The sequence below is a fragment of the Pelmatolapia mariae genome, linkage group LG5, assembly GCF_036321145.2.
Source record: "Pelmatolapia mariae isolate MD_Pm_ZW linkage group LG5, Pm_UMD_F_2, whole genome shotgun sequence".
Classification (NCBI taxonomy): Eukaryota; Metazoa; Chordata; class Actinopteri; order Cichliformes; family Cichlidae; genus Pelmatolapia; species Pelmatolapia mariae.
This window is the reverse complement of record NC_086231.1, coordinates 33,246,225-33,258,734: the sequence shown is the minus strand read 5'-3', so window position 1 is coordinate 33,258,734 and position 12,510 is coordinate 33,246,225. Positions and strand designations below refer to the sequence as shown.

General features: G+C 40.6%; 1 protein-coding gene across 6 annotated transcripts in view; it reads left to right on the top strand.

Annotated features, from left to right (window-relative positions):
• klhdc8a (kelch domain containing 8A) overlaps positions 1-12,510 on the top strand; it is an 81,180-nt gene that overhangs the window by 65,495 nt on the left and 3,175 nt on the right. For 5 of the 6 annotated variants that reach the window (XM_063473226.1, XM_063473225.1, XM_063473222.1 and 2 more), the window contains 2 exons: positions 9,152-9,253; positions 9,864-10,012. In XM_063473226.1, coding sequence (XP_063329296.1) covers positions 9,152-9,253; positions 9,864-10,012 — 251 coding nt within the window. The remainder of the gene's footprint in view (positions 1-9,151; positions 9,254-9,863; positions 10,013-12,510) is intronic. The other variant, XM_063473223.1, reaches the window with a different exon arrangement.

Sequence of the window (12,510 nt, the reverse complement as noted above, 5' to 3'; positions counted from 1 at the left end):
TAAAGCCCGTCTCAGAATTTATTAACCTGTTTATTAGATTAGATTGAAATGGATGAATGAAGAACTGTTTACTGGAAATAGTTTTGATGATCTGCAAATGATGATTTTATCCATTTATTTTACATTTTCAAAACTTGAATCAAAGTTTTTATATTTTAATCGGTGAAGAGGTTTACAACAAAACCTAGCAAAAGAATATGAAATTCAATTCAGTTTTATTTATATCGCTCCAAATCAAAACAGTGGCCTTAATGCGCTTTATATATATATTAGGTAAAGATTCTAGAATTATACTGAGTAAATCATCTATAGCTAACTATTCTAGTCAAAATCTTTTTGAAGAAGAAAGCGCCATCTCTTGGTGACACTCTGCAACTGAGTGAAATGACGTATTTAAAGTGGAAAGTAGATAAGAGGACAGACTCCCAGTGGCTGACTGCTAGCTGACAACTAACAGTCAGGCGGCTGACCTCTGATTGGCTGTACCTGTCTATTAAAGTAATTCATTACACTACTCACTTTACATTATTTCCACATTACTCCATAACATGCTCTGCAATGCAGTCTCATATAATGAAGAGTTAATAATATAAACCCAACGCTACAGTCCCAAAAGCTAGCACAAATCCCTATCCTAATGAGGACACATAGGATATTTTATAGTGTCTACAGAAAGCCATTGAAAGCCGTTGAAGGCAGAACACACAGACTTTGAAGGTTCCGGCTCCTAGGCTCAATTTAGTATACGCTCAGCTTTAACATTCTTCTGGGATCTTTGTTAGCTTTGTGTTATCATGCTGTTTGTCCTCCCTGCACACAAACTGAAATCAGCTGATTGCAGCTAATTTCTGGAGGACCTCTGTGTCACAATTAAAATAATGGTAGCTGTAATGTAATTCAGTTACTTCAATACGGTAACTTGTTACATTACTGCATTACTGAAAAATGTAATGGGATTAAAGTAATGCGTTCAAACATTACCTTCCATCCATCCTTCTACTCTCATTTCCTGTCTTTATTTTACTTTTCAAAAAAGAAAGAAATGCTAATTCCTACAGAGCAGAATGAAGACTGGAGGACTGAGCACCGCTTGACTTCACCTTGATACATGAGGGATGTTTTCATAGCACTCAGAGGTTTCATCAAGTCTTCTACCCAAAAATAAAAATCATTATCTCGTTTTTACAATTGCGTCCCTCTTCAATTAGACCCTGCTCTCTTACAAAGCAGTGATTAACATCAACCTCACCGTGCAGATAGCTGGTTTCTTTCCTTGCTTAATTCTGTGCACACTCCGTGTCCCTAAACACAGTGACATGACTTATCCCTCTATCCAGCAAAGGCACCCCAGAGTAACTGGTGAACAAATTGAGAAGAGACCGGAAGGAGAAAAGGGAGAAGAAAAATCAATAAGTCATTTTAGACAGCTGGAAAAGTGGTCACACTTTGGGATCGGTCGAATGAAAGCCAAATAAAGCAGAACATGGGCTTGATAATGTTAATGTATGATAATGGGGAGAAAGTTTGCCTTATGTGTGACAGATAGAGGAGGAAAGATGAAAATAAAATAACTTCCAACACACACAAACGCTTGATACTGATACAGGCAGACATGCGTGCACGCGCACACACACACACACACACACACACATACAGCCATACCCCGTTTCTCCAATCTAATTTTGGTGGAGATGAGATGGGAGATGAGCTGCTGAGGGAGGGTTGGGGATGAGAAGCACTTTAAATTACAAGATCCAGAAACAGATTGCTTTATTATCCATCTGCAGCAGTATCTCTCCACACATGCACACACACCATGCAATCTGCTGTCACACAGTGATATTGTATTACTGTTCCATTTCATATTGCCGGTATTAAGACACACGCCTGTTAGCGGATGTCGCAATGTGGGCAAGACGCAACAAGTACAAAGGAAATGCAAAGAACGAAGCTGTGGCAAGAAAATTGCCTGAAAATGACACATTTTGGTCTTAGAAAAAATATTTAAGGTGTCAGTTCACCCAAATTCCACCCATGCATTCTCTTCCGCTTATCCTTTTCAGGGTCGCGGGGGTGGCTGGAGCCTATCCCAGCTGTCTTGGGGCGAGAGGGAGGGTACACCCTGGACAGGTCACCAGTCTGACACATAGACACAGACAACCATTTGCACTCACATTCACACCTATGGGCAATTTAGAGTTTCCAATTAACCTAACCCCACTAACTGCATGTCTTTGGACTGTGGGAGGAAGCCGGAACACCCGGAGAGAATCCATGCAAATATGGGGAGAACATGCAAACTCCACACAGAAAGACCCCATCCTGATGGTGGAGTTGAACTCAGGACCTTCTTGCTGTGAGGCAACCATGCTGCCTGAGTAATTTTGCACCCAAATTACTCAGGAAATATTTTTCCCACTTTCTTCAAGTGGTAACTCCTGATATGGACAGTTTATTTTTCGAAGTTTAGGTTTTTTCATGTTTTTTTGTTTAGTTTCCAAAGTAGTTGATTTCAGTGCCGTGCACCACACAAAGAAAATTCCATTCATCTCACTTTAACAGTGTTGTTAAGGTTAAAGGCCCAGGCTCATGTCTTAGAAACTGGACAAAAAGCTGTTTAAATATTTTGTAAGGGTCCTGGAGCTACTGGAGCAATTTTTCATGGAATTCAACTTGAAAAATATCCTCTAACTTAAGTTTATGTAGCATTCTTACAATCCCTGCTTGTGAGGTCATACTTGGCTGCAGAACTGCTGGTGTTTGAACTTCAGCAGAGATGCGCTGAGGTGAGGTGCAGCTGATGATGGCGAGGTATCGGAGATCGTTTAACAGCAGCTCTATGAAACAGAATTGTTCAAATAAATGATTTGTGCAAAGATACGCTAAACTAAAGGTGACAAACTCTGAGACTAACTCTTGAGGATGATTGGTTAAACATCCATTCCAAGATGCAATTAAAAAAACTCCAGATACCTTACAGAAACACAACAATTTCCCAAAGAATTCCAGCCACCCTCCTGTCATCAGCTACACACTTCTAATACAAACCTGGACCCCATTTTGCCTTTAGGGTCTCTTGCTGTCAGGCAACAGTCTTAACCACTGTGCAACCCAGTGAGGCTAACATGCTTTTTAAAACCTATTAATAAGCAATACATTTTTACAGTATGTAACAGAATGATGAGCAGATGCCTCTCCAGTACATTCTCCATACTATAGATGGACCCCAACGTTACAATCTAGAACTGCAGCAGGTTGTAGTAGTGCTTCTCCTGCTGTGCATTCCCATTGAGCACCAGCGTTGGTCCCCTATTAACAGTGGCTCTCCAAAGGAAAAGAATGACATCAGTTCAACACAAGGAACATTAACAGTACCAACCTGAATCTCATGTCTCCCTACTTTGGACAATGTAGAACTAGCTGGTTAGCAGCGACTGAGCTTTCAAAACAGTTTGTTGCCCGGTGGTAAATCAATAGTGTTGTTGTGCTGGATGACTCAAGTCATCTTTTTTGTTTTTTTGCTTAATGTGACTTTGGTGAAATCCCGAGAGATTTAGCTTTAGAGAAAGCGAGTGAGTGAAAATAAAAGAGAGAGATGAGTGGCAGTGGTTAAGCAAGCTAGAAAGTGAACAGAGAGAGAGAGTGATGTTAACAAAAACAAAGTGATGAAATCGGAGAACAGAAAGAGAGATGCAGACAGCCGAGATTTAATGTGGTTGTTATGTTTTTATAATCCTGCTAGTAAACACAGCTGTCACTACGTCAGTTGACTAATTTGTCTAATCTTTACGGATCTTCACTGCAGTAGAAATGCAGACATACAAAAACCTGAAGGGAAAGAGTTACTTTGGGTGGAAAAACAACATCTGTGGGCTTCTCAGCCTGCATATGAACCATCCAATCAGCTTTTCAGCTTCAGCTTTATTTATATCACATCAGTTGACAACAACTTTGTAAGGTGACTGTTCACTTGGCAATGGTGGGGAGGAAGAACTCTCATTTAAAAGGAACTGAACCAAGGTCAGGGAGGCTCAGCCATCTGCCATGGGCCAGAAGAACGGTGAGGAGAGACGGTGGAAGGAGACAGAAAAGAGGACATAAAAAGAGCACTGAAATGAGATTAATATTTCTAGTAGTAGTAGGTGTGGCCTACACCTTTTTCTATGTTTGTTTGATTCCTACTGTCACTTATAAAATGTTATTAAATAATACAGTTTATATAACAACGCTAAAACATTCTGAATGTCTTTGAATTAAAGTAGTTTGCATACTAATTGCAATTTATATTCTGACTACACTCTAGGCTTGTGTGTACTTTGTATTGAATTTTATTTTTTGTTTAGTTTAGTTATTTATTTTCATTTATTTGTGTGTGGGGAACTCATAAAGTAAAAATGTCATTGCTAAGCACCACTGCTGTGCGGCGTACATGACAATAAACCTCTTGATTCTTCCTAAATTAACCAAATAATAAGTCGAGATTTGTGCTTGAGTCTTCACCAATGGTAAAAGTTTAAATCTTCAGTAAGCACAAAAGCTGTGAGCTACAGATAAACCTCAGCTGGTGTTTCAGTGTGATTGAAAATTTCAAATTCAGTTGCTTTTCTGTTACAAACCTTCAGCTGGAATAATGAATTCTGCTGCTTTTACTGCATCTAACAAAGCAGCACTTTCCTTTGTTCTGCTAAAGCTCGTACAGCTCAGGCAACATGAACAATAACCACAAATGATGCAGTCCCCCCGAGACCTACTTATAACAAACGAACTCCCATGTTGTGAATGTGATTTATGTCCCGCTTGAGATAATTTAAAAAAAGAAGGGACTAAAACATAACAAAGCAGATGGAATGAAGCAGAAATGAGAATAGAGCAAAAGTGGACTGCCTTCTTAGACCAGCTTGTAATTATTAGAAATGACAGAACATCATAGTGAGATACATTCTGTCCAAAAGGATCATCTCTGCGGTCAGCAGTCTGTAAGATTTCACACGTGACACACGCAATCTATCAAAGGCGAGAACCAATCACCATCCCTTTCTAGTTTTAATCATGAGGGACAATTACAGAGGAGAGCCACAGACGAAATTACCACCACACAGACTACAAAGCCCAGTCTTCAGAGAATCGCTTCATCTCCTTCATTCCATTGTCTCGCTCTCTCTCTATCTGAAATCCTCTCTCTGTGTTTTCTCTCTCGTTCTCGCCTCTTTATTCTCCTCTGCAGTCTCCCACCAGAGGAGAATAATGCATGCTGGTGTTTTCCCCACATCCTACAAAGAAAATCTTGGCGTGAAGACTTGTGTAATCCCTCCAAAGCAAATAGGAACGAGGCCTGCAGTTGCAGCTCAGTCTCAAAGGATCGAACCACAAGTCTGTAGACGGATGTGTTGACACAGCTGTAATTTAAAGACAAAAACCCAGCCTGCACCACTGTAAGCACTCTTTGAAAATCAGCTATTACTGTCTGAATTCTTTCTAGATTGATGCCTGTTTTTATGAATACAAATATAGAAGAAAACATCAAAGACGAGGTTATAGAACTGCCCTTTTGTAATGAAGTCTTTAACAGACGATGTAGTGCAGTGACGAGAGATATTTTAATCCAACCGCTAAAAATAAAAAGCAGACACGGGAAATGCACTGTGCTCTGTAGTGGCTCGTTTTCTTTTCATTTGGCCATTAATTGAAATGAGCCCAAGTTTTGTAAAGAAGATTTACATATCACTACATGAGATTGTTTTGCTGTCATACAGCACTTTTGTTATATAATATTTCAAAATACATCCTACAAAAATGACCCAGTATTACTGGACTTCTTAAGGTTTAGTTTAATCAAAAGATTCTGTTGCTGCAGCTTAAATGTTGATGATTCAGAGCATACATCCAGTATCTTTCACAATGCAAAAATCAAGCAGTTTTTAGATATTGCTTTGGACTATTTCTGGTGAATCAGGTCAGGATATTTTCCACAACTGTCCTTTCTCACATGCAGCAAACAGCAGGAAATAATCTGCTTCAGATGTCTTTGCACTGGTAGGGTTGGTACAGTACTAGAATATCAAACCCAGTACCGACACTTAGAAGACTACTTGATGCCATTTTGACACCACAGGGGAAGAATGTTTTTTTCTTAATACAAAGATAAAAATAGTAACTGGTCTGGATATTATATGGCATTTTTCTACTTTCATGGAGGACTCAAAGCACTTTTTACACCATGCCTCGTTCATCCGTTCATACAAGCACTTTTTTTATGCCTAAGTGTTGTCGATCTAACGTTCACACTTCAATGATCGAAGAGCAACTTTGGGTTAGTTTCTTGCCTGAGGATTCTCTGGCATGCAGCCACAGAGCAGCCAGGAATCAAACCACCAACTTTCCAATCACTGGATGACCTGCTCGACCTCCTGAATACAGCCAAACCACCAATAACAAGAATGTCAGTCACAGGACTGTACTTAAGTTGTCTGACATAGTGCCAAAAAATACAGTAACATAAGTACAGCCCAAAAGAATAAAATAAAATAACAACAACCTGAAAAAACAATATTGTGAGGTTGTCAGAGGTTGTCCCGTGCTCATCATGTCTCATTGCTGATCAAATAGAGTTGGTAAGGCTGTCGTTAGTGGCTGGGAGAGTTTTTCCTGCCTCAATCTGGTACTTAAAGAGAAACATAACACTGTAGACACATATAACTGTATTATCCTGTTTAATGAGCACTGTCTATTAATCGTACTACTTTGATAATAGATTGCTAGTGTGACTGTCAGTAATTGCTGGCTACTGTTTATGTGTTTGTATGTCAGCTGGAGGAGGCAGAGGCGCCACTCTTGATATCAATACTGTTGCAAATAAGTATTTAATCCAGTAGCTGTTTTTAGTCGTGATTAGTACCTGAGTATCAATGGTTTCAGCAAGAAAGCACAGTTACACTATTGAAATTTGCACTGACTTTGTACTGTAGAGCTGGAACACTAAAGCTCCATTAACATCTGATCCAAGTCTGTTGGACATTTGTGTTATGAAATGACTCACATACAGCCTTAAAGCTGTGATTGTGTCTGAACATTTTTTAACAAGCAATTTGATAATAAGCGACATAAAGAAGCTAAAGTAACATTGCTTGTCTGCTTATTATGCATCACATTATTCAACATTACAACCATGTTTTGGTGGTCTAACCTGATTCCTGACTATAAATAACTTCTGGGATTTTTTGAATTGCACAGATGATGTTCAACACCAAGACATGATTTTTTTGCTGTGGAGAAAACAGAACAGAGTGGACGGCCAGCTGTGATCTCTGCTCTGTTCCCTTTAGTTTAACTTAACCAGGCTGGAAAGAGAAGCACGGCTCTTCATTACACACTGCTGCAACACACAGCAAGACTCACCATCTGGCTTCTTATCTCGTTTTCATTCTCTACCTCTGTTTGTCGCTCTCGACCTTGTCTCTACCTCTTAAAAAGATTGAGTAGGAAGAAAGGGAGAGAGAGAGAAAGGAGAAAGAAAAATGGTAGGAACAAGGCAATGCGGAAGAGAAGGTAAAGAAGGAGAATGGGAAAAAACAAGTGCAAAGAAAAAGCAGAGAGAGAAGAAAGGTGAGATAGACAAAGATAAAGTGTAAGACATTCCTTTTCTCTCCTGTTCTGTCTCTATCTTTTTAATTCTCCCTCGCTTTCCTTCACTCCCTAATGAAGTTATCTGTCTTCCTCTGTCACTGTTTTCTCCTGTCTGGGTTTTCTTCAGATAAACAAAGCTTGGCAGCAACAAAGCCTGAAAGTAAAATGAGAAGTTTTTGCAGAATCTGTCGGGGAAAGAGAAACATTGTTTTCATGGCTGAATTTCCATTTCCTGTTACTATCAACTACACATTTTATCATCGTGAGTGCCTCAGAAGTCACTTCCACGTGCCAACCACATCGGGCAGCACTGAAGAAAACACTGTCCGTCTTAAGTTTTGGTGATTAAGGAGATTAAATTATAAAGTCTTTCCCACCTGTGACCTGTCTGATGATTTTAATGTTGTTACCAATATTTTAGGATTAAAGCTGCCAATAGCTGTTTGATGGTGGATAAGAATTAGCGCTCAATTAACCCTGCACCTGCGTTCAATTCCCAGCAGTGAGGCTTCAGTTTTGAATGCAGTGGTGTTATTGACACAATCAAAAAAATGTGTCTGTCCAAAATGCTGACTTTAAGTCATTTGATTACATGTAATTTTGTTACATAAGTAATAAGTGTTAAATTTAAAAAGGATCTGGTTAAATGGTCGAAATGGTTGGTATACATTCAGACCATACCAACCACAATTAAAAATATATGTGTAGATGGTAAATGGACTGATTCTTATATAGCGCTTTTCTACTCTCCTGGAGCACTCAAAGCGTTTTATACTGCATGCCATATCACTGTTTTCAGTGCTTTCCAACTAACATTCATACTCCAATGGAAGCATTGGAGAGCAACTTGGGGTTAGTATCTTGCCCAAGGATATTTGGCATACAGGCAGGGAGCTAGGGATGGACCCACCAATGTTCCAATCAGCAGATGACCTGCTCCACCAACCTCCTGAGCTACAGCCTGATAAGGCCTCCTAGATGCATTGAGGACTGAAGCAGAACAAAGTCTCCCAGCAACTTGAAAGCTTGGCAAAGTACCTTACCAACTCTGAAATATGATGATACCTGCTGGTTTGCCAGGTTGCTGTCGAGTGGATGTTGGAGCTTTGAATTACTGCATGTGGTTCCCTAAAGGAGTATTCTCAAAATCTGAGACAATGTCTCCGGCAGCGTCAGCCCAAATGATAAATGTTTTTTCTTTTTGACTTTTTCAGTGTCCTAACACACATTCAACTAGATTCCCTCCCAACATTATTTTGACCCTCCTTTTCTCCCTCCCTGTACTTTGAATTCGTTATAACCTTTTTCTGTCCTTGTTGCCTGTGTGTGTGCGATCCTTGTCCTGGCTGCAGCTGCCTTGTGGGTGACCTGTTTGGGTAGGTCATCCTCTGAAAACTCAGCAGCATCCTATCTCGCTGAAGGTGGATTACGGTGCCACCAGACTTCACCTCATCTACTTTATGAGCTTGTGCACACACACAAACATGCTCACCCCAGCTGTCGCTTGTTATCCTTTCCCTTTTTTCAGGCACCTGGCTGAAGTCAGAGGAGACAGTGGCGATGAAAACAAAGAGAGCTGACTTTGCTGCTGCCTTCCTGCGTGGAAGGATGGTGGTCGCAGGAGGACTTGGTAAGAGAGATGAACTGCAAACTAATTTCTGCTGATCAGCTTGATTGAAAAACCTACACACAAGGACTTGATGATTTGTAATCACTTTTTACTGCCTGAACACTTTGGATTGCTGGGCTTTAGATAGTCTGAATAAATTATCAGTGGCAGTTTTGTTAACTAAGCAAAATCCTGAAACTTCTCTGTAAACATGAGCTTCCCCCTGAGAAATCTCCTGCACACCAACAAATATAACAAGGTCTCACAAGCAAGTTCAAACATTTGATACTTTTTATTGTAACAATCAAGAGAAGATTATTATCTCCATTTGCAGTAATGTATACTGTAATTTATACTGGCATGGCTCTCTTGTGGGACCTCCATGCCCTTCCACATGCATACATGAAAAGCCAAATACCAGGACAGCAGTAAGAAGATCCCAACACAGTACAGAGCAGCCATCAGTGACACAGATAAGACATTCAGTCAGAAACACAATGAAAGGACATGTTGGGATAGACGTGGGTTGCAGACTAAATACATTTTAGTCTTAGGTTTGTAAACTGGATGTATAGAGGACTAGAATAAAGCATAGAGATTATTAGCTGAGCTGTTCTTCTCCATTCTTTAGGTCATGAGCCTTCAGCACTAGACACTGTGGAGGCCTTTCATCCTCAGAAGAAGAAGTGGGAAAGGTTAGCTCCAATGAACTTCCCCAGATGTTCCGCTTCTTCTATCGTCATCAGAGACCGCCTCCTGGTAGTGGGAGGAGTCAACCAGGTACACACTGGGCGTTTCTCAATATGCGTACTTGTGCGTACTTGCGTTCTCGTGTACTCGTGATACGTCATCAGTCGGAGACCAAGTACTGTTCCAATTCGAAGTACACATCAAGCCGAGAACGCGAAAAAGTCCCGGATGTGTTCTCGCTCTGCCCGTTTTATCGAGCATGCATCGGTGTGGACTTGGTACAGCTAAATATCCCAGAATGCATTTCGTCCAGAACAGCGGACTCCCGGCACATCGTTTTCAAACCCCCCCCCGCCCGCGGTCTTTTCGCTACTCAGGTTAAAGAAACCCCAGCAGCTGTCTATTGTATTAAATGTCCACTAAAATAAAAATAAAAGCCTTCTAACATCTCACCTGCTTGTTTTTATTAAGGTATGTACACGTATGTACATGTACACTATTTTTATTAATAGAGGTTTCACTACTGAGGTTAAAAATGATATATAAGTCACTTAGATCACTTCTAAATGTTAATGTTTGGTTTATTTCAGTGTTTTATTTGTCCCTGAGTAAACCGGTTTGGCTGTGATTAAAGTTGAGCTTCATAACATGTTACTCACAGTTAAATTAAGAGGGGACGGCAGTAGAAACTCCGGACCTGTGACATCATCACGTACGCTGGTGTTCCAATTGTACAAATCGCGAGTCCGTGCTCGCGTTCTCGGCGAGTCCGTACTCCCGTGCGTTCTCGGCCAGTACATACTCGCCGAGAACGCGAGTACGTACTCGCGTACTTGAGAATTGAGAAACGGCCATGGACTTAGTATAAGTGGAAGGGTTATGTATAGTCTGTAGAGTAAACCAGAGAATAGTTGCATTACCTCACCGCTGAACAATCAGGACAGCTGTTGGTATCCATGGTGACAGATGCTGTCTCTCATAAGCAACCCACAGTTCACCTGTTTATTTGTTTCTAAACCTCAGCGAGCAGCTGTGATTTCATGCCGAGCGGCACTCTGTGGTGAAGGACTTGTGAGGAGTAATACGTTCTGAAAAGGACCTTAACAGTCTGACTACCTGCTCACTGCACATCTGTCCCATTGAGATCGAGCCTCTGCTGATCTGAGCCTGCTTTACACACAATAGCTGTAAGTGGGCTGAAAATAACATCCCCGCTCACACTGGTATTATTAGCAGATTCCCTATCCAGTTAAAAAGATCTTTATTTGCATTTCCATGCATTCTTCTTCTTGTCAAAACTTGGTGACTACATTACCCACAATGCAGCCATATTTTTTTGCTTTTCCTTCTCCAGTGGCATCACCTGAGGACATTTGTCAGACTTCACGCAACTCCCTCTGGGACCTCAAATGACTTTTTACAAAGTTTTTCCACACATGCAGTAGTACTCCTTGTTACCTGTAAACAGACTTTGATGTGTAAAAGCTCTGGAGTTTCCCTTCGAGCGCACTTTATAAAAAGCCTTTTTTGAAGTAATGTGAACAGAAAAACAAGCAGATCTCTGTTGTGTGTCAGGTTCTGAATTCAAATCCACAAACAGCAGCAAAAGCTCCCCTGGCAGGAGCTCCACTGCTTAAATAGTGAAAGCAGAATTTCACTATTTAATATCAGGTTCATAGTGAATGAGCTCACTGCCTTAGAGGCCTAGAGACCAGCCAGCATCCCCCTGGCAACCTTTTGTTAAGTGGTTGCTGGCTGTGACAAGGTGAAATAAAATCCCTCATCTGATTGCTTTGGTTGTTATAAGACTACGGTGTTAACTTGTAGTTTGCATGAAAGATGCAGACCGGACTCACCTTTTACTCTTCAAGCTGTATTGGAACTTGAAGATGTTTGACACATGACAGAAACAGAGCATGTAGAACTTCACTGTAAAAGTAACAAAGCAAAACCGACATTTTTCACTGCAGATCATTTATCTGAATTTCAGGAGCTGGGCTGCACTCCAAACACTCTACTTCAAATGATGCATCTATTAATTAATGTCCATTTATTTTTGTTTCACTGCTCCATCCTCCCTCCCCCTCTTCTCTGATGTCACCATCTCAGAGGTATTGGAGGATTTGTCATCCACATTTGGGGTTGGGATCCTCGGTAGTGAAAAGGCTGACCCACCTCTAGGCCTGTGTGACCGGGGCCTAACTCTGTATTTAACAAGGAAAAGGTTTAGTTTGCAAACACCACAAATCTATTAAGCGCAGCATGCATTTGAATGTAGTTTAGTGGTGTTATATTACATCACGTACTCCACTAGTATTTATTTGACTTTTAAATTATCTCTCTGAGAATATATGTAGACTCCAAATCAGTCAACCTCTGTTAATATGAGTAAGAAAACAGTATTAGCTGATAATAAGCAAATGTACACTGCACATTAATGGGAACCATTTGTCAGTGGAGCAGACTGTGAGATTCAGTATTCAGCATTTTTGCAATTATTTCCAATTAAACAGCAGTGCAGTGTTTTTCCTGCGTAGAGAAAGACCTAAAAGATGTTTTAGCAGAACAAAAACCACCAACACTGTCTT